A 23910-nucleotide genomic window follows, 5' to 3' on the forward strand; every position below is an offset into this window, starting at 1 on the left:
GACTGACTCTTTGAAAGTTATTAGAAGTATAAAAAGTCTGTTAAGTACAACTATGTAATATTAGAATAATTTGAGTTGCCTACATTATGTAAATATGACATACATTGTACTGAATAATAAGGTTAGATGTAAAAATAGTATCCATAAATACATCTCATGATGATGGTTTAGTGTCTGTGGATTTGTTTTTAAATACTCTACATACTGGTACTGTATGTGATATACATATTCAAGGTTTTTCAAGGGGTTATTCTTCCATGAGTCTGACTCTGAACATAAAAAAAATGAATTTCAGAACAGCTGCTGAAAACCCATAAGGTAGGGGCTGTACTGTATGCACAGTGGTTTACCCTAAGGTCTCAAGTGACCTGCATTCAAACCACAAATCCATAATCATATCTGGGGTTCAATCACAGAGAAAAACAGAATAAAACACACTTAAAGTACATGGAGCACATGTAAAACAACAAACAAACAAACAAATAAATAAATATAGTATAAAACACCCTCCCTCAGCCACTGTTAGTGCTGCAGCCTCCTCAACCAAACTAACAGTGAAGATACACAACTATTGTCACGATCGTCTTCGTGAGAGAGAGAGGACCAAGGCGCAGCGCATGAAAAATACATCTCTTTTATTTTAGAGAAGGAAAAAACACGTAACGAACACAATTACAAAACGAAACAAAACAACAAACGATCGTGAAGCTAAAGATGTAAGTGCAAACCCAAGCTACAAACGTACAACATAGACAACTACCCACAAAAGCCTACTGCCTATGGCTGCCTTAAATATGGCTCCCAATCAGAGACAATGAATGACAGCTGTCTCTGATTGAGAACCAATCTAGGCAGCCATAGACATAACTAGACAACTATACTCTACTCTGCCCCATACACATACAACACCCCATAGACACTACAAAACACATACATTCCCCATGTCACACCCTGACCTAACTAAAAAACATAAAGAAAACAAAGAATACTAAGGCCAGGGCGTGACAACTATCACAATCTTCTACATTCCCTGTAAATGCTAAGTAGGCTTTGAAAACACAAGGATTCAGTGGTGACAATGACACGCAATAATTTACAACCACTTTAAATGGAGGCCCAGCCTCTCTTGGTTATTAGTCAGCCAATGCTGTGGCTGATTGTCCTGTCAGCCTCTCCCTGTTATTTCTTTGTGACACCGAACTCACAAAGGAGGCCGCATTGAATTCCAAGCTGTATTTTACCCTACCCTCGCAGTTTGTCATGGCATGTAATTTTGTTAGTTGCCTGGCAGGGAGGATGGCATTTGACGTTTATGCTTCCCCACTCTGTAATTCAAATTTCATATGCAGGCAGTTGCAACAATTAACTGGCTTAACAAATCGGCAAGTTCATATGTGCCAGGTCCCTCTTGACTTGAAGGTTTGCTTATGGCTACTCACTGAGGAAAGTATCCATTGTTTGTTGAAGAATGCAGAAGTACATTGTATTTTTCTAGCTGAACTAACAATCTCAGCCATCCTACAATCACAAAAATGTTAACAGTTCTATGCTTTTAATTAAAGCAATGCCGCTGGGTTTCAATGTAATGGATATGGGTATTTGGAGCTTTTTATCTCTAATCTCGCTTTCTTTGAACGACGGGAATTCACGATGTAAGCTGTGCTATCCCCCGAATATGATACAATTTAGCCAGTGCAGCAGAAGCATTGTTTCAGAAAAAATAGATAATATGGTGGTAGGACTAACATCAACAAGAATCAACCTCCTCAACAATATCAGGAATGGCCTCCTTTCCTCTAGTCAGCATGGGTGCTTCCAGGTCCCAGACAGAATAGACTGGGATCATGTTAACACTTGTTATCCTTAAAATCTTTTCAATTGTAAATTCTAATGTACAGTAAGACTATTAAAGGCAATACATCCTTCCGGTAATGTGTTTTTGTCATTGATTTTTAGTTAATCTTAGGTCTAACCGCAATACCTTTGAGTATTATTACTGAGAAGTCTTCCAGTAATGCAAGTAAAGGTCATTGTCGTGGTGGTTCCCGGTGAATGACGAAATCCAATGAATATTTACATAATCTACAAAAAGGTATCAACAAAATGAACAGACTCTCAAAATACAGGTTTGAATCTAAATCAAAAACCTAAGCCTCAATCAGGTCTACCTTGCCAAACCAAAAATAGCAAGTTGGGGTATACCAGGCAATGGACAGCCTCCCCACACAGCTCACATACCAGAGCTGAACATAACTCCCCAGTTCACAGGTTGAACTAACAGGTACTGTACCTTTATACCTACGTCCACTCCCTATGGACCATACCATTAACCATGGAGCTCTTTACCCAAATATGACATATTAAATCATGTAACAGACATCTTCATTATACCCACATTTACATATACCATTTAAATAAACATCTTAAACATTCCTGCTTATCCTCAAAGCGGAAATACTTTCCATTAATGAATACACATTTAACAGCAATAGTTCTGCAGGCCAGCAGGCAGCAAAACATATTACTTATGGAGCCGTGCACCCGCCCATTACACACAGACATAAGACAAGAGATGTAGTTCCGAGATACGCAAACTTCAGACACAGGACACGTTACAATAAGGAAATAAACAAACTTATTTCTCGTCAGTGTAGCAAGTGTTCATGTGCACCTGAACATCGCATCCACGTTGGAGGATTGCAAAATGGTACATTTCTGCATTTAAATAGGAAACTGAAATGCGTCACAATGCAACTCGACCAAACATTTCCCTGACACATAATTAACCTTGCCTTGCGCACAGTAAATACCCATGATACTGGCAAAAGAATAACAGTATATACCTTTAGGATACATTAATTACTAGATATATGGGGAAATATGAACGCGCTAAACAATTTCTAAGGGGAATTAAATAATGCACTTTCATGACGAGAGCTACTGAGTCAGCTTCATCACATGCATTCAAGTCCTTTTCTATAGGGAGTGCTACTGCTAGGTTGGAGAAGGTGGTAGGGGTAGGCTGGATGTCAAAAGAGGGGTAAAGGGAGCTTCATTTAGAGTCTATTGACGAACCTGGCTTGACGAAGGCTGCCCTTTTGTCTTATATTTTGCAGATAAACAATTCCCTTCAAAGGTAAATTAGGTAGATAAAGTTAAGTCAGTGAGACTGATTGATTTAAATGAGACTGAGTGATTCATATTTTGTGACAACTGATGCGTGCTCTCCTTCAGTGTTGAACTAAGCATGTAACTGTGTTAATTGCTTGCTGTTTGGGGTTTTAGGCTGAGTTTCTGTACAGCACTTAGAGATATTAGCTGATGTACGAAGGGCTATATGAAATAAACTTGATTTGATTTTGATTTGATTTGTTGAGTCATTGATCTACAAGTCATTTGGCAGGCTGAACAACCCCAGCGAATATCAGTAGCCTACTCACTGTGCCCAGCAACACGAGGTAGGCAGCCTGTTTCTGCTCTCAGTCGCATGTCAGAATTAGACTGTCATCCATGTTTCTCAATTGTCCATTTTCAAATTTGCACCAAAGATCAAATTTCAAAGTGTTTAAGGTGAAGTTTAGGCATTAGCTCCACATTTTTAAGGTTAGGATTAAGTTCAGGCATTAACTTTGAATTCTTAAAGGGATACCTTGGGATTTTGGCAAAGAAGCCCTTTATCTACTTCCCTAGAGTCAGATGAACTTGTGGATACCATTTGTATGTCTCTGTGTTCAGTATGGAGGAAGTTAGGGGTCGTCTCCGCGAAGTACCCCTGATAAAGAAATGTGCCTGCTCTACAGACGGCTATATCGTTCCGCTAAGACTGTGCAAATCTGTCATCAAGGCAAAGGGTGGATATTTTGAAGACTCTCAAATATAAAATATGTTTTGATTTGTTTAACACTTTTTTGGTTACTACATGATTCCATATGTGTTACTTAATAAATGTGATGTCTTCATTATTATTCTACAATGTAGAACATTGTGAAAATAAAGAAAAACCCTTGAATGAGTAGGTGTGTACAAACATTTGACTGGTACAGTAGATACAGTGCATTCGGAAAATATTCAGACCCCTTGACTTTGGTACGTTACAGCCTTATTCTAAAATGGATTACATTAATAAATATTCTTCATAAATTTACACAATACCCCATAAGACATTTTTGCAAATGTATTAAAAATAAAAAACAGAAATACCTTAGTTACATAAGTATTCAGACCCTTTGCTATGAGATTCGAAATTGAGTTCAGGTGCATCCTGTTTCCATTGATCATCCTTGAGATGTTTCTACAAATTGATTGGAATCCACCTGTGGTAAATGTCGCCAAGAACACAGTGGTTGTAAAGGTTTTCTTCCAGGGGTGAAGGAGAGGACCAAAGTGCAGCGCGGCTAGTGTTAAACATGTTTAATACAAACACAAGTGAAACACTACAAACAACCTACAAAATAACAAACGTGCAAAACCGATACAGACCTATCTGGTGCAGAACACAAACACAGAGACAGGTAACAAACACCCACAAAATCCCAACACAAAACAAGCCTCCTATATATGAGTCTCAATCAGAGACAACGACTACCATCTGTCTCTGATTGAGAACCCACACTAGGCTGACATAGAAACAGACAAACTAGACACACAACATAGAATTCCCACCCAGCTCACGTCCTGACCAACTAAACACATACAAAACAACAGAAAACAGGTCAGGAACGTGACAGAACCCCCCCCTCAAGGTGCGAACTCCAGGCGCACCCCTAAAACTCAAGGGGAGGGTCTGGGTGGGCATCTGTCCGCGGTGGCGGCTCCGGCGGTGGACGAGGGCACCACTCCACCATTGTCTTTGTCCACCTCCTTAGCGTCCCTTGAGTGGCGACCCTCGCCCCCGACCATGGTCCAGGAACCTTCACCAACTCCCCTCTACAATAGAGGAGACAACTCAGGACAGAGAGGTAGTTCAGGACAAAGAGGTAGCTCAGGACAGAGAGGTAGCCCAGGACAGAGAGGTAGCTCAGGACAGAGGGACAACTCCGGACTAGTGGCAGCTCCGGACTGAGTGGCAGCTCCGGACTGAGTGGCAGCTCATGACTGAGTGGCAGCTCATGACTGAGTGGCAGCTCATGACTGGAGGGCAGCTCATGACTGGAGGGCAGCTCATGACTGGAGGGCAGCTCATGACTGGAGGGCAGCTCATGACTGAAGGGCAGCTCATGACTGAAGGGCAGCTCATGACTGGAGGGCAGCTCATGACTGGAGGGCAGCTCATGACTGGAGGGCAGCTCATGACTGGAGGGCAGCTCATGACTGAAGGGCAGCTCATGACTGAAGGGCAGCTCATGACTGAAGGGCAGCTCATGACTGGAGGGCAGCTCATGACTGGAGGGCAGCTCATGACTGGAGGGCAGCTCATGACTGGAGGGCAGCTCATGACTGAAGGGCAGCTCATGACCGAAGGGCAGCTCATGACTGTAGGGCAGCTCATGACTGTAGGGCAGCTCTGGCAGCTCCTGACTGGCTGGCGTCTCTGGCAGCTCCTGACTGGCTGGCGTCTCTGGCAGCTCCTGACTGGCTGGCGTCTCTGGCAGCTCCTGACTGGCTGGCGTCTCTGGCAGCTCCTGACTGACTGGCGGCTCTGGCAGCTCCTGACTGGCTGGCGGCTCTGGCAGCTCCTGACAGACGGATGACTCAGATGGCGCTGGGCAGATGGATGGCTCAGACGGCACTGGGCAGACGGATGGCTCAGACGGCGCTGGGCAGACGGATGGCTCAGATGGCGCTGGGCAGACGGATGGCTCAGATGGCGCTGGGCAGACGGATGGCTCAGACGGCGCTGGGCAGACGGATGGCTCAGACGGCGCTGGGCAGACGGATGGCTCAGACGGCGCTGGGCAGACGGACGGCTCAGACGGTGCTGGGCAGACGGACGGCTCAGACGGCGCTGGGCAGACGGACAGTTCAGACGGCGTTGGGCAGACGGGCAGTTCAGGCGCCGCTGGGCAGACAGGCAGTTCAGGCACCGCTGGGCAGACGGCAGACTCTGGCCGGCTGAGACGCACTATAGGCCTGATGCGTGGTGCCGGAACTGGAGGTACCGGGCTGAGGGCACGCACCTCAGGGCGAGTGCGGGGAGGAGGAACAGGGCTCTGGAGATGCACTGGAAGCCTGGTGCGTGGTGTAGGCACTGGTGGTACTGGTCTGGGGCGGGAAGGTGGCGCCGGATATACCGGACCGTGAAGGAGGACACGCGCTCTTGAGCACCGAGCCTCTCCAACCTTACCAGGTTGAATGGTCCCCGTAGCCCTGCCAGTGCGGCGAGGTGGAACAACCCGCACTGGGCTATGCAGGCGAACCGGGGACACCACCTGTAAGGCTGGTGCCATGTACGCCGGCCCGAGGAGACGTACTGGAGGCCAGATACGTTGGGCCGGCTTCATGACATCCAGCTCGATGCCCAACCTAGCCCTCCCAGTGCGGCAAGGTGGAATAGCCCGCACTGGGCTAAGCACGCGTACTGGGGACACCGTGCGCTTTACCGCATAACACGGTGTCTGACCAGTACGACGCCCTCTCACTCCACGGTAAGCCCGGGGAGTTGGCTCAGGTATCCAACCCGGCTTCGCCACACTCCCCTTTAGCCCCCCCCCAAGAAATTTTTGGGTGAGCCTCTCGGGCTTCCAGCCTCTCTTACGTGCTGCCTCCTCAATCCAGCGCTCCTGGGCTGTGGCTGCCTCCTTCTCCTCCCAAGAGTGGCGATTCTCTTCCACCTTTGCCCAGGGTCCTTTTCCGTTTATGATTTCCTCCCATGACCATTCCTCCTGGTACCGCTGCTGCTGTTGCTGCTGCCCGTTGCCACGCTGCTTGGTCCGGGTTTGGTGGGTGTTTCTGTAAAGGTTTTCTTCCAGGGGTGAAGGAGAGGACCAAAGTGCAGCGCGGCTAGTGTTAAACATGTTTAATACAAACACAAGTGAAACACTACAAACAACCTACAAAATAACAAACGTGCAAAACCGATACAGACCTATCTGGTGCAGAACACAAACACAGAGACAGGTAACAAACACCCACAAAATCCCAACACAAAACAAGCCTCCTATATATGAGTCTCAATCAGAGACAACGACTACCATCTGTCTCTGATTGAGAACCCACACTAGGCTGACATAGAAACAGACAAACTAGACACACAACATAGAATTCCCACCCAGCTCACGTCCTGACCAACTAAACACATACAAAACAACAGAAAACAGGTCAGGAACGTGACAGTGGTCTCCATCATTCTTAAATGGAAGAAGCTTGGAACCACCAAGAATCTTTCTAGAGCTGGCCATGCGGCCAAACTGAGCAATCGGGTGAGAAGGGCCTTGGTCAGGGAGGTGACCAAGAACCCGATGGTCACTCTGACAGAGCTCCAGAGTTCCGCTGTGGAGATGGGAGAACCTTCCAGAAGGACAACCATCTCTGCAGCACTCCACCAATCAGGCCTTTATGGTAGAGTGGTCAGACGGAAGCCACTGCTCAGTAAAAGGCACATATCAGCCTGCTTGGAGTTTGCCAAAAGGCACCTAAAGGACTCTCAGACCATGAGAAACAAGATTCTCTGGTCTGATGAAACCAAGACTGTACTCTTTGGCCTGAATTCCAAGCGTCACATCTGGAGGAAACATGGCACCATCCCTACGGTGAAGCATGGTGGTGGCAGCATCATGCTGTAGGGATCTTTTTCAGCGGCAGGGACTGGGAGACTAGTCAGGATTGAGGGAAAGATTAACCGAGCAAAGTACAGAGACATCCTTGATGAAAACCTGCTCCAGACCACTCAGGACCTCAGACTAGGGAGAAAGGTTCACCTTCCAACAGGACAACGACCCTAAGCACACAACCAAGACAACGCAGGAGTGGCTTTGGGACAAGTCTCTGAATGTCCTTGAGTGGCCCAGCCAGAGCCCGGACTTGAACCCGATCGAACATCTCTGAAGAGACCTGAAAATAGCTGCGCAACGACACTTCAGCTCCCCATCCAACCTGACAGAGCTTGTGAGCATCTGCAGAGAAGAATGGGAAACTCCCCAAATACAGATGTGCCAAGCGTGTAGCATCATACCCAAGAATACTCCAGGCTGTAATCGCTGCCAAAGGTGCTTCAACAAAGTACTGAGTAAATGGTCTGAATACTGATGTAAATGTGACATTTCAGTTGTTGTATATTTATTTAGTTTGCTAACTTTTCTAAAAACCTGTTTTTGCTTTGTGTGTGAATTGATGAGGAAAAAAAGTGATTTACATTTTTTGTTTAAATAAGGCTGTAACGTAACAAAATGTGGAAAAAGTCAAGGGGTGTGAATACTTTCCGAATGCACTGTACGAATAGAATCATCTTGTAAGGGAATAATGCACATCCCTAGTTGGTATGCCTACTCAATATACACTCTATCGTTGTCTCTTTTTGTGCAGAACATTATAAACAGTGCATCAGAGCCCTATGATAAGCCAGCCCTCCCATTATGCGGTTCAGCTTTTCTATTCTGCCCCTACAGCTCTCCCTTCCATTCTTCAACTGGATTGTGCCTCCCTCTAGGATCACACCACACCTCCATCCAAACAGGGCATTCATTACCATATAATTAGCTCTAAGAGAGGGTCTGAGTCGTCTGTGGGTGTCAGAATGCACGTGTTGCATTACGCCTGATTGCCTGAACTGTGTCACTCTGACATTCTGCTCACTTATAATTAGCAGCACCTTATTAGAACAGATGAAAGTGACATCAGACAGAGACCATACTCTAAAGTAGCCTAGCAGGCCAATGAGTCACAGTCACACGGTTGGTTATTAGGCAATCTGAGTTTGTCCTTCCTTGAAATTTCAACACGGATGAAGACTGGAGTTGCGGTTGTCCCTTTGAGGTTTATAAAATGAGTATGACAGTGTGGGCGCCATTTTCTGTCAGAAAATGCAGCAATAATTAGCATTGCAACTTTTACAATTGATCTTTAATGGATCTACAAACTAATACTAACCAAGCTTTACATAGTGTGGCTGACTGTAATCAAATGTCCACTTTCTCTTTTTTACCTTACACCACAACTGTAAGGTATTTTTCTTTAAACATGTTCCATTAAAGCAGCACACTTGTATGTTTTCCCCACTTTTACTGCAGTATACTACAGTGTAGTGTACCTCCGCTTCAAATGCTTCTCCGGCAACAGAGGTTCCATAAAAATGCAGATGAGTTCTCTGAACTGAGTAGCAATAAGCTTGTAATAATCGGTTTGTACGCAAGCACTGCAGTCTGCTTTTGCTTTCATGTTTTCTTAACTGATTATTTAGGGGAGGCATTTTTCATGCTGCTCTCTGGAAGACTGGGGTATTTCAGTTGGCCGTAGAACCACATTGTTTCTTTCATTATGGTTTGTTTTCAAAATAATTACACTCGTAAGACACATCATTCAAGTAAATGTGGTGGGAAGAACAAAGCTGGCGTTTCAAAGTCTGTTTCAATTGATAAAGGGGCTTTACAAATGTATGGTGTAAGGCTTTGTCTTACAGACAAGAGATGTAGGAAATGCTGATGCCTTTGCTAATGTGTTAATTTGTATCATTTTTGTTTGTGTATCTGCATCCTTGCATATGTTCACGGGTGTTTGCTGTTTGCATTACAAAGACAAACCTGTAAAGTTGACGTTGCGAATGAACTTGAGCAACATGGTTCCATTGATGGTTTCCATTTTGGAGCAGAGGCCCACTTTCCCTGGACAGAGCTCCTTATGCATGTTGTGTAAAGCGTGAGCCATGGCGTAAACTGCATCAACCACAAACTGGACCTTCCCCTCCTGCTCATAGGACGAGTCCTTCCCGATCCGCTCGTGGTCTAAAGGGACACCAAAATAAAAGCCACTGTTAAATTCAATCATTATACAGTAGCATAACCCTCATGTAATAACATCTAGTCCAAAGACAATAAACACACTTCTGTATTACAGTGAATATATCCCGTTGTCTGGTGTACAACTCAAATTATAGTTCCCTTGAGACTAAAAATATACATTTCTAACAAATATATTTATTTTTGGATAGGCTCCTTTGATATAGAATGAAAACATGACCGACCGACAGGTCTTGTTCATCTGCTATGTTCTACTATTCATCAGAGGTTTGTTAGTCAAGGCAAGAGTATGTGTTGGAGGAGTGGAGGACGACTGGAAGACAGAGCAAGACAGGCTTAATCATTCTTTAGTATTAATGCAATTAGTTATGACAGGTGTATATTAATCATAGCCGAGGTTGTTTCAATGCTTTGGAAATGTGTTAATCACCAAGTAAGGTTTCAATTAACATCCTGGTCCTGCAATTAGCTGCTGCCTTGTCAGCGCGTTGGCATGGAGAGAGTGACAGTGGGACACTCCACTGGCCTATAATCAGCTGGTCTTAGCTATTATTACAGCACAAGTGAGAAGGAAAAATCATAACCACCAGCCAAGGTGGGGGCATTGGGTCTGACTGCTCTATATAAGTGAGTTGTGATTCCGTACAGAGGCATGACTATAGTCTAGACTCTATATTATCAGTATGCTAGACCAGAGGTTTTAGCCATTGAAAGGAGTCTGATTAAAACGATATTGGATGGAAAATGGTGAAAAATGCACAACATTTTTCTTGAAACTTCCAACATAGAAATGCTTCCAAAAAGAACTTACTGAAACTTGTTACAAATGATGGAGTCATCCATGATTCACCAAATTATATTTTGAAAAAGGAAGCAAAATATTTAAGCATTTGTTTTCTTTTCAGTCTCCTCCATTTCCACTGTATAACTGTAAGGATTTTTTCCCTAATAATAATAATACATGTAAAATTAACAGAATTACAGAAAGACAGAAATAATATTTTCAGTCTGGAAAAAAACAGGGCTTGATGGTATACCAATAGAGGTATATCAGACCTTTTTTGATATACTCAAAGATCCATTATTAGCATGTTTTAATTACTCCTAAAAAATGATACTTTCAGGTACTCAACAAGAAGGTCTGATTTCATTACTTCTAAAACAGGACCCAGGTGGTAAGTATAAAGATCCAATCCATTTAAAAAACTGGAGGCCTCTTACACTTCAATGTTGCGATGCAAAAATCCTGGTGAAACACAGGCCTGGTCTTCATAGCAGATTTTGAAAAGACGTTTGATAAAGTACGACTAGAATATATATATAAATGTCTGGGTTACATTCATTTTGGTGAATCTCTTATACAATGGGTTAAAGTTATGTACAGGAACCCCAGATGTAAAATAGTAAATAATGGTTACTTCTCAGAAAGTACTGAGCTTTTATGAGGAGTAAAACAAGGCTGTCCGCTGTCTCCATATCTATTTATTATGGCCATTGAAATGCTAGCTATTAAAATTAGATCCAACAAGAACATCAAGGGGTTAGAAATCCAGGGAATAAAGACAATGTGTCAATCTATGCCGATGTCTCAAGTTTTTTCTTAAGTCCACAATCTGGTTCCCTGCACAGTCTCATTGAAGATCTTGATCACTTTTCTTGCCTCACTGGACTAAAACCTAATTATGACTAGTGTGTCATGTTATATATTGGATTGCTAAAAGACACAGTGTTTCCACTACCTTGTAGTTTACCAATAAAATGGGTGGATGGTGAAGTAGACATACATGGTGTTCACATCTCAAAAAATATAAATGAACTTACCAGAATCAACTTCAATAGAAAGTTTGCAAAAATAGATAAGATTCTGCAACCATCGAGAGGTAAATCACAATGATTAACTTCTGGGTCCTATCACAGTTTACTTACTTACTAATGGCACTGCCTACTCCAGACGACTCGTTTTTTAAACCATTTGAGCAAAAAAATATGTCATTTTATTTGGAATGCTAAGCCAGACATAATTAATGAATTAAAATTAGTTTGGGGGGGGGCTAAAATGATTAAATATTAAAGCTTTAAATATCTCAATAAAAGCTTCACTCATACAGAAGTTATACTTAAATCCAAAATGGTTCTCCAGTAGATTATTAAGAAAATTACCTTTTTGCCTTTATACATATTACAACTTCTCATTCCGACTAATTGAAAATTAAATTTTGTTTAAAGTATCGCCCATCCTTAACTTCTTTGGGCTGCAGGGGCAGTATTGAGTAACCTGGATAAAAGGTGCCCATTTCAAACGGCCTCGTACTCAATTCTTGCTCGTACAATATGCATATTATTATTACTATTGGATAGAAAACACTCTCTAGTTTCTAAAACCGTTTGAATTATATCTGTGAGTAAAACAGAACTCATTTTGCAGCAAACTTCCTGACAGGAAGTGGAAAATCTGAAATCGATGCTCTGTTCTAGGGCCTGCCTATAAATGTGCTTGATATGTATTAGTATACATGCACTTCATACGCCTTCCACTAGATGTCAACAGGCAGTGAGAGAAGAAATGGAGTGTATAACATGATCTGAGGTCGAATAAAAGCTCTTGGCATGACGTGACCCCAATTTCCTGTTTTCTGGAACGCGCGAGAAGGGACCTGGTATTGCCTTCTGTAAAGCTGTCGTTATAGACGACTAATATCTCCGGCTTTGATTTTATTTGATAAATGTGACAATATCATCGTAAAGTATGTTTTTTCAATATAGTTTTATTAGATTATTGAAATTTTTTCGGGACGTTAGGCGTGTTGCTTTGTCTGCGTTTGTTCACGAAGGAGAGCTTCGCGCCACTTTGCTAGCTTTCCGTGCTAATTGACTGGAGAAGAGGACATTCTAAAACCAAACAACGATTGTTCCCGACAAAGGACCCCTTGTACAACATTCTGATGGAAGATCATCAAAAGTAGGACCCATTTTATGATGCTATTTCATATATCTGTCGAACATGTGTACTAGTAGTTTGCGCCCAGATTTTGGGCACGCTCTCGCTATAACTAAGCTGGATGTCGTAATGAAGTTATTTTTAGAATTCTAACACGGCGATTGCATTAAGAACTAGTGTATCTATCATTTCCTATACAACATGTATTTTTTAGTAACGTTTATGAATAGTTATTTGGTCAGAATAGTTGAGTGTCATAAAAATATCCGCACATTCTGGGAAAAAGTAGCTACGTTAGCACAATGTATAACCACTGATTTCAGCTCTAAATATGCACATTTTCGAACAAAACATAAGTGTATGTATAACCTGATGTTATAGGACTGTCATCTGATGAAGCTTATCAAGGTTAGTCAAAAATTATATATCTTTTGCTGGTTTGTTACGATCACTAACTTTTGCTGCTGGTAAATGGCTTGTGTTTCTGGCTATTGTGGTAAGCTAATATAATGCTATATTGTGTTTTCGCTGTAAAACACTTAAGAAATTGGAAATATTGGCTGGATTCACAAGATGCTTGTCTTTCATTTGCTGTACATCATGTATTTTTCAGAAATGTTTTATGATGAGTATTTAGGTATTTCACGTTGGTGTCTGTAATTACTCTGGCTGCTTCGGTGCTATTTGTGACGGTAGCTGTGATGGTAGCTGCAATGTAAAACTGATTTATACCTCAAATATGCACATTTTTCGAACAAAACATAGATTTATTGTATAACATGTTATAAGACTGTCATCTGATGAAGTTGTTTCTTGGTTAGTTTGGTTGGTTCTTGGTTAGTTAGGTTGGTTTTGTGCATGCTACCTGTGCTGTGAAAAATGTCTGTCCTTTTTTGTATTTGGTGGTGAGCTAACATAAATATACGTGGTGTTTTCGCTGTAAAACATTTTAAAAATCGGACATGTTGGCTGGATTCACAAGATGTTTATCTTTCATTTGCTGTATTGGACTTGTTAATGTGTGAAAGTTAAATATTTCTAAAAAATATCTTTTGAATTTCGCGCCCTGCACTTGAGCTGGCTGTTGTCATAAGTGTACCGACACCGGGCTTGCAGCCATAAGAATTAAACAAGCTATGCAAAGCTGTTTACAATTTCAGTTTTATCCTCCAGAAAAGATAGAACAACTATTAGTACAAATGTTATGGTTAAACTCAAATATACGGATTATTTAAAAAAAAAATTATGCAAAAAAATAATAATTGTATTTATTAATGATATTATGAATATAAACAGTGGAGTTGTCACATGTGAAGCTATCGAAAATATATGGGAATGTCTGCTCATTCCAAAATTATAACCAACAGATTGCAGCAATACCACAAAAGTGGAAGAGAGTGGAAAAGGGAGAAGTTAGGGAACTTGTTTGGCTGCCATATATTAAAGATACAATTGTCTGAAAGGAATTGGCATAAATAGACAAATATACCAGTTTCATTTGAGGACAAAAATGTTGACAGCTGCGCCATACAGGTTGCAAAATAAATGGGAAGAGATTTTCGATGTACCGATTCCATGGAACATGGTTTTATGAACTGGTACAAAAAAACACTTGATTCAAACTTCAAGTTTTTAAATTTAAATTTAAATACAACATTTTTGCCACCAACAGAATGCTATACAGTGGCAAGAAAAAGTATGTGAACCCTTTGGAATTACGTGGATTTCTGCATAAACTGGTAATCAAATTTGATCTGATCTTTATCTAAGTCACAACAATAGACAAACATAGTGTGCTTAAACTAATAACACAGAAATGATTGTATTTTTCTTGTCTATATTGAACACATCATTTAAACATTCCCAGTGTAGGTTGGGAAAAGTATGTGAACCCCTAGGCTAATGACTTCTCCAAAAGCTAATTGGAGTCAGCTAACCTGGAGTCCAATCAATTACACAATATTGGAGATGTTGGTTAGAGCTGCCTTGCCCTATAAATAACACTCACAAAATTTGAGATTGCTATTCACAAGAAGCATTGCCTGATGTGAACCATGGCTCGAACAAAAGAGATCTCAGAAGACCTAAGATAAAGAATTGTTCACTTGCATAAAGATGGAAAGGGTTACATAAATATCTCTAAAAGCCTTGATGTTCATCAGTCCACGGTAAGGCAAACTGTCTATAAATGGAGAAATTTCAGCACTGTTGCTACTTTCCCTAGGAGTGGCCATCCTGCAAAGATGACTGCAAGAGCACAGCACAGAATGCTCAATGAGCTTAAGAAGAATCCTAGAGTGTCATCTAAAGATTTACAAAAATCTCTGTAACACGCTAACATCTCTGTTGACGAGTCTACAATACGTAAAACACTAAACAAGGATGGTGTTCATGGGAGGACACCACGGAAGAAGCCGCTGCTGTCCCAAAAAAACATTGCTGCAAGTCTGAAGTGCACCTGGATGTTCCACAGCGCTACTGACAAAATATTCTGTGGACAGATGAAACTACAGTTGAGTTGTTTGGAAGGAACACACAACACTATGTGTGGAGGAAAAAAGGCACAGCACACCAACATCAAAACCTCATCCCAACTGTAAAGTATGGTGGAGGGAGCATCATGGTTTGGGGCTGCTTTGCTGCCTCAGGGCCTGGACAGCTAGCTATCGTCGACGGAAAAATGAATTCCCAAGTTTATCAAAACATTTTGCAGGAGAATGTTAGGCTATCTCTCCACGAATTGAAGCTCAACAGAAGTTGACTGATGCAACAGGACAACAACCCAAAACACAGAAGTAAATCAACAACAGAATGGCTTCAACAGAAGAAAATACGCCTTCTGGAGTGGCCCAGTCAGTGTCTTCTGGAGTGGCCCAGTCACTGACCTCAACCCGATGGAGATGCTGTGGCATGACCTCAAGAGAGCAGTTCACACCAGACATCCAAAGAATATTGCTGAACTGAAATAGTGTTGTAAAGAGGAATGGTCGAAAATTTCTCCTGACCATTGTGCAGGTCTGATCCGCAACTACAGAAAACATTTGGTCAGGTTATTGCTGCCAATGGAGGGTCAACCAGTTATTTAATCCAAGGGTTCACATACTTTTCCCACCCTGCACTGTGAATGTTTACACGGTGTGTTCAATAAAGACCTGAAAACATATCATGTTTGTGTGTTAGTTTAAGCAGACTGTGTTTGTCTATTGTTGTGACCTAGATGAAGATCAGATCAAATTTTATGACCAATTCATGCAGAAATCCAGGTATTTCCAAAGGGTTCACATACTTTTTCTTGCCACTGTATATATGGGGCATACAACAATCTCAGCTCTGTATATTTTGCTGCGAAGAGACAGAATCACTAGATCATATATTCTGGTATTGCCCCTATGTAGCTTGTTTCTGGTAACAGGTTCAGGAAAGATTTTTTTTTAAATCACAACATTCACTTAAAATAGCAGTGTTGGGACATTTGGAAAGGCACAGTCAGTCAACAAATAATACTCGAAAGAAAGGGTTTTATCTTTAGCTCACAATCTGTGGATACTATATGATTAGAAACGTTCAAAATGTACAGTTGAAGTCGGACGTTTACATACACCTTAGCCAAATACATTTAAATTCAGTTTTTCACAACTCCTGACATTTAATCCAGGTAAAATTCCCTGTCTTAGGTCAGTTAGGATCACCACTAAATTTTAAGAATGTGAAATGTCAGAATAATAGTAGAGAGAATGATATATTTTAGATTTGATTTCTTTCTTCACATTCCCAGTGGGTCAGACGTTTACATACACTCAATTAGTATTTGGTAGCATTGCCTTTAAATTGTCTAACTTGGGTCAAACGTTTTGGGTAGCCTTCCACAAGCTTCCCACAATAATTTGGGTGAATTTTGGCCCATTCCTCCTGACAGAGCTGGTGTAACTGAGTCAGGTTTGTAGGCCTCCTTGCTCGCACACACTTTTTCAGTTCTGCCCACACATTTTCTATAGGCTGGAGGTCAGGGCTTTGTGATGGCCACTCCAATACCTTGACTTTGTTGTTCTTAAGCCATTTTGCCACAACTTTGGAAGTATGCTTGGGGTCATTGTCCATTTGGAAGACCCATTTGCGACCAAGCTTTAACTTCCTGACTGATGTCTTGAGATGTTGCTTCAATATATCCACTTATTTGTCCTTCCTCATGAAGCCATCTATTTTGTGAAGTGCACCAGTCCCTCCTGCAGCAAAGCACCCCCACAACATGATGCTGCCACCCCCGTGCTTCACAGTTGGGATGGTGTTCTTCGGCTTGCAAGCATCCCCCTTTTTCCTCCAAACATAACGATGGTCATTATGGCCAAACAGTTCTAATTTTGTTTCATCAGACCAGAGGACATTTCTCCAAAAAGTACGATTTTTGTTCCCATGTGCAGTTGCAAACCGTAGTCTGGCTTTTTTATGGCGGTTTTGGAGCAGTGGCTTCTTCCTTGCTGAGAGGCCTTTCAGGTTATGTCGATATAGGACTCGTTTTACTGTGGATATAGATAATTTTGTACCCGTTTCCTCCAGCATTTTCACAAGGTCCTTTGCTGTTGTTCTGGGATTGATTTGCACTTTTCACACCAAAGTACGTTCATCTCTAGGAGACAGAACGTGTCTCCTTCCTGAGCGGTAGGACGGCTGCGTGGTCCCATGGTGTTTATACTTGCGTACTATTGTTTGTACAGATGAACGTGGTATCTTCAGGCGTCTGGAAATTGCTCCCAAGGATGATCCAGACTTGTGGAGGTCTACAATTTTTTTCTGAGGTCTTGGCTGATTTCTTTTGATTTTCCCATGATGTCAAGCGAAGAGGCACTGCGTTTGAAGGTAGGCCTTGAAATACATCCACAGGTACACCTCCAATTGACTCAAATTATGTCAATTAGCCTATCAGAAGCTTCTAAAACCATGACATCATTTTCTGGAATTGTCCAAGCTGTTTAAAGGCACAGTCAACTTAGTGTATGTAAACTTCTGACCCACTGGAATTGTGATACAGTGACTTATAAGTGAAATAATCTGTCTGTAAACAATTGTTGGAAAAATTACTTGTGTCATGCACAAAGTAGATGTCCTAACCGACTTGCCAAAACTATAGTTTGTTAACAAGACATTTGTTGAGTGGTTGAAAAACAAGTTTTAATGACTCCAACATAAGTGTATGTAAACTTCCGACTTCAACTGTATGTAAAACATCACAGCACAATTGAAAAAATATATGGCACATGGAATCCAAACGAGGGTGGTCTATGGTGATAGGTGGGATAGGCTGAGAGTGGCGGGATGAAAGAGCTTATGTTTGGTAATGTATCTATGTGATTGCTTTATTTAAAAGTACCATATATGCTACATGCAAACATGTACAGTTCCAGTCAAAAGTTGACAACTACTCATTCAAGGATTTCTTTATTTATATTATTTTCTACATTGTAGAATAAAAGTGAAGACATCAAAACAATGAAATAACACATATGGAATAATGTACGTAGTAATGTAGTAACCACAAAAGTGGTTACAATTTCTTTTATATATTTGAGATTCTTCAAAACAGCCGGCCTTTGACCCTTTGCTTTCTCTCAACCAGCTTTCACCTGGAATGCTTTTCCAACAGTCTTGAAGGAATTGACACATAGGCGGAGCACTTGTTGGCTGCTTTTCCTTCACTCTGTGGTCCAACTCATCCCAAACCATCTCAATTGGGTTGCGGTTGGGTGATTGTGGAGGCCGGGTCATCCGATGCAGCACTCCATCACTCTCCTTCCTGGTCAAATAACCCTTACACAGCATGAGGGTGTGTTGGGTCATTGTCCTGTTGAAAAACAAATGATAGTCCCACTAAGCGCAAACCATATGGGATGATTTATCACTGCAGAATGCTGTGGTAGCCATGCTGGTTAAGTGTGTCTTGAATTCTAAATGAATCACGAACAGTGTCACCAGGAAAGCACCCCCACACACCTCCTCCATGCTTCACGGTCGGGACCACACATGCGGAGATCATCCGTTAACCTACTCTGCATCTCACAAAGACACGGCGGTTGGAACCAAAAATCAAAAATTTGGACTAATCAAACCAAAGGACAGATTTCCACAAGTCTAATGTCGATTGCGCATGTTTCTTGGCCCAAGCAAGTATCTTCTTATTGGTATCCTTTAGGAGTGTTTTCTTTGCATCAATTCGACAATGAAGGCCTGATTCTGTGACGTGGTAAGGTTGGTCCTGGTGCAGAAAAGAGACCAGACGAGGAATCAGTGGTTAAGGATAAACATAATACTTTACTGCGATACAGTAGCTGCAGGATCACAGGACGCTTGAAAACCCAACAACCACTAAGTCTCAAAAACTCACTCAGGAAATGACCACACATGGTAAACAATTCAAGGACCACAGAAAACACACCTCTTTTAACAGGGACACAATCGTGAAATAATAAAGACACACCTGAGTCCAATAAAAGTTTTTAGGGCGGTCTGTGCCGCACTCTGGTGCCAGGAGGAACAATGACAGATTCACACAGTCTCCTCTGAACAGTTGATGTTGAGATGTGTCTGTTACTTGAACTATGTGAAGCATTTATTTGGGCTGCAATTTCTGAGGCTGGTAACTCTAATGAACATATCCTCTGCAGCAGGGGTAACTCTGGGTCTTCCTTTCCTGTGGCGGTCCTCATGAAAGCCAGTCTCATCATAGCGCTTGATGGTTTTTGCGACTGCACTTGAAGAAATGTTAAAAGTTCTTGAAATGTTCCGCATTGACTGACCTTCATGTCTTAAAGTAATGATGGACTGTTGTTTCTCTTTGCTTATTTGAGCTGTTATTGCCATAATATGGACTTGGTCTTTTACCAAATAGGGCTATCTTCTGTATACCACCCTACCTTGTCACAACACAACTGATTGGCTCAAACGCATTAAGAAGGAAAAAATGTACAAAAATTAACAAGGCACACCTGTTAATTGAAATGCATTCCAGACTACCTCATGAAGCTGGTTGAGAGAATCATTTAAAAAAAAAAGAAGGAATTTTGTGAAGCCTAATGACAGAAACTAAGGAAGAACATAAGCTTATAACTGTTCACTCAGCTCCGGTAAAATAGTCAACAACAAAAGAATCTCCTTGCTGTTGTTGATGTAGCCATCACTAGCCTTACATTAATGATTGGCCCAGCGTCGTCCGGTTTATGGTTTGGCTGGGGTAGGCCATCATTGTAAATAAGAATTTGTTCTTAATTAACTGACTTGCCTAGTTAAATAAAACTTAAATAAAAAATAAATCAATAAAAAATGAATAGATAGTTACTCTTTTTGGCCTACTGCTAAAACAGAACATGTCTACAAAGGCAAGGACATCAGTGGATTAGAAGTCACATTCAGACTCTAACAACACCACTAAACAGGAGCCCCATCTGGCTCTTGTATCTGTAATTATTATTTCAATATTAAAAAGTGTTTTTACCTCCCTGGGGATTGAATTATGTCATCTATAAGACATGCTGAACAAAGTTTAACAGGATTGAAACCATTATCAGAGGGATGCAATGAGTTGAGTCATACAGCTAATATGAACACTGTCACAGCACACATTTTAATAAATGTCAGTGAAGATCATTAAAAGTAGCATCCTTGCCCCGTAAAATCATTAGCGGAGAACCAGAGTTTGGAGGAACTAGCGAGGGGAGTAGGATATGGGCAACGTGTAAAGGCACTGACAGCTGATCCTTAAGGTACTGTAACAGATCCCATCTGCCACTCTTTTATCCTGCATGATCAATTTCTCATCATGCGATTCAGGTAAAATCAACAGGATCTATGTCCTCTGAGACAGTACAAACACTCCTAGTCAATTTAAGGATTTTGTCAGATTGCTAACTGAGATTCTCATTGCTTGATGTTTATTGCTCGTGGAATTAAATGAGTAGACTGGATAACCTCTCAGAATCATGCTTGAGATAAAGTGGAAGATTGGGGGGAGTAAATATACAGTACTATTTTTCACAGAATTTCTACTAAACTTTACCCATGGCCATGCCTCTGTAAGTATGTGAAAGTACATGTACTGTACATTCATACTGTCATATTCAGACTTACCAAATCCCTCCTTGCAAGTGATACAGGGGGAGGCAACATTTGACATAATCAGTATAGTTCTCTCATGTCCATTTGGAAAGTGGTCTCTGTGCCAGGAGCCAGACGTCATCCCTGATGAATGGGAGGGACCTTGTCACATATTACTCTTGCATTCGGTAAGTAAGGACTCTACTGCCCAGTGTTGACGGCGTAATAAAAATCAACAGCCAGTGCCATCTAGGGGATGACCTCTCTGCCCACTTCTCCCCCTTTTCCTCTCCCTTCAGACCCATGCTCCAGTTCCAGCTCCAGGTCTAACTCTCTCATCTCACTTTGTCTCTTATTGCCTAATCCACTGGTTCCCCAAATGTAAACAAGACATAGAATGTATAATAGGATGAAGAAAAACAGGATGGAGTAATTGATAAAGTTGCTCAGCGTTTTGTTTTCTCTATGCCTCTTGAAAGGTCTACATGGCCATTTCTTATCTAAACATAAGTACTTAATGTTAACAAATGCTGGCTGTGAAAAGATATTATTTATTTTGTTTCTCTTGCTGCTGCTATATGCAGTCTGAATCTGTATTTGCCCAGGCTTGGAGAAGCAATTTAACATCTCTGACAAGACTTTGAATGCTTGAATAAAAAATGTCCAGTTATGGTCCTGTACTTGTTTGCCACTGGTATACCAATCATAAGAGAACACACACGCACACACACAAACCCACACATACCTACCTCAGTTGTGGTAAATATTTTCACATTAATGGGACGAATAATTTTAAATCCCAGGATGAGGAGGCTCTGATTACTGAACAGGGTTTTGCTGCTCATTTGCGGCAATAAATTACATTCCCCAAAGGTTTCGCATATTAAGTCTTCTTTTGTTTTTCCTTCACCGAAATGCACTCGAAATGCATTGCAGATGAGTTGAGCATCATAGAAGTTTTGGGCTGCTAGCATCATATCCACTGCCGACAATGGTCCTATACCAGCTTGTCCACAGTGGTTGTGGGTGCCTGCTAGCTGCTGCTCAAAATTAAACAATATATTTTTCACTGATCATGAAGTCACATCTAACCCAGCGTATTATGCATTTTCTTGTATCAAACAAAACCATTATGCACAGCTTTACAATAATTTCACCTGGATTAATACACCGTTGACACTCTCTTGCCTGCATATAAAATACAGCACTTCAAAGAAATTAACAATGTGTGCTAGATTGGGAAGGTTTGAACAGGTTGAGACAATCTGCTCTCCTCGTAGTGGGCTGACATTTATTGGATGTTAAAGGAAGAAAAGAAGAAGGCTGAATACTAGGTTTGACGTGCTGCCTGGCAGACTGGAGAGTGCCTGCTGTGAAACTTTTGTGTCTTTGTATTGTTAATCCAGGGACAGCATCAAGGTGGGCCTTGAGAGTTTGAAAGAAAAAGAGGAGTCAGAAGAGGCCAGGTGATGTGTGAGCATACAGATGTAGGATCTTAATTTGAGCCAGTTAGCTACAGCAAGAAAATATTCCTGCAGCAACAGGAAATGTGAATTAATATATGGATTATAATTAATGGACTTTTTCGGTTTGAAATCAGGTCTGAAATTTAAAAGTGGAAATTACAAACTTCAGAAGCATTTTAAAATCTTTATAAAGTTTTAAATTGCATTCAGGAAAGTTCTCCTGCAACTGGTTGATGAAATTAAGATTCTACATTTGTACACACATAATTCCACTGAATGAAGGCTGATGTATTTTGATACATGATTAATTTGCTCTGAGACAGGCTATAAATATATAGGGGTTCCTAATGTTTTGTACACTCAGTGTATATATATATATATATATATATATATATATATATATATATATATATATATATATATATATATATATATATATATATACACTACCGTTCAAAAGTTTGGGGTCACTTAGAAATGTCCTTGTTTTTGAAAGAAAAGCAACATTTTTGTCCATTAAAATAACACAAATTGATCAGAAATACAGTGTAGAACAAGAACAAGAATAGACTGACGAGTTTCAGAAGAAAGGTCTTTGTTTCTGGCCATTTTGAGCCTGTACTCAAACCCACAAATGCTGACGCTCCAGATACTCAACTAGTCTAAAGAAGGCCAGTTTTATTGCTTTTTTAATCAGTACCACAGTTTCAGCTGTGCTAACATAATTGCAAAGGGTTTTGTAATGATCAATTAGCCTTTTAAAATTATAAACTTGGATTAGCTAACAAAATGTGCCATTGTAACATAGGAGTGATGGTTGCTGATAATGGGCCTCTGTACGCCTATGTAGATATTCCATAAAAATTCTGCCGTTTCCAGCTACAATTGTCATTTACAACATTAACAATGTCTACACTGTATTTCTGATCAATTTGATGTCATTTTAATGGACAGAAAATGAGCTTTTCTTTCAAAAACAAGGACATTTCTAAGTGACCCCAAACTTTTGAACGGCAGTGTATATACAATATATATAAACACAGCAAAATATATAAACACAGCAAATATATATATAAACACAGCAAAAAAAGAAACGTCCCTTTGTCAGGACCCTGTCCTTCAAAGATAATTCGTAAAAATCCCAAAACTTCACAGATCTTCATTGTAAAGGGTTTAAACACTGTTTCCCAAGCTTGTTCAATGAACCATAAACAATTAATGAACATGAACCTGTGGAACGGTCGTTAAGACACTAACAGCTTACAGACGGTAGGCAATTAAGCTCACTGACTCTGAAAAACACCAAAAGAAAGATGCCCAGGGTGCCTGCTCTGCGTGAACGTGCCTTAGGCATGCTGCAAGGAGGCATGAGGACTGCAGATGTGGCCAGGGCAATAAATTGCAATGTCCGTACTGTGAGACGCCTAAGACAGCGCTACAGGGAGACAGGACGGACAGCTGATCGTGCTCGCAGTGGCAGACCACGTGAAACAACACCTGCACAAGATTGGTACATCCGAACATCACACCTGCG

At 41.3% G+C, this 23910-nt stretch overlaps 1 protein-coding gene across 1 annotated transcript in view; it reads right to left on the minus strand.

Annotated features, from left to right (window-relative positions):
* LOC120061184 (metabotropic glutamate receptor 4-like) overlaps positions 1-23910 on the minus strand; it is a 134958-nt gene that overhangs the window by 19331 nt on the left and 91717 nt on the right. Inside the window, exon 6 of the mRNA XM_039010789.1 lies at positions 9675-9875. Coding sequence (XP_038866717.1) covers positions 9675-9875 — 201 coding nt within the window. The remainder of the gene's footprint in view (positions 1-9674; positions 9876-23910) is intronic.

Source organism: Salvelinus namaycush, chromosome 16 (genome assembly GCF_016432855.1).
Source record: "Salvelinus namaycush isolate Seneca chromosome 16, SaNama_1.0, whole genome shotgun sequence".
NCBI lineage: Eukaryota > Metazoa > Chordata > Actinopteri > Salmoniformes > Salmonidae > Salvelinus > Salvelinus namaycush.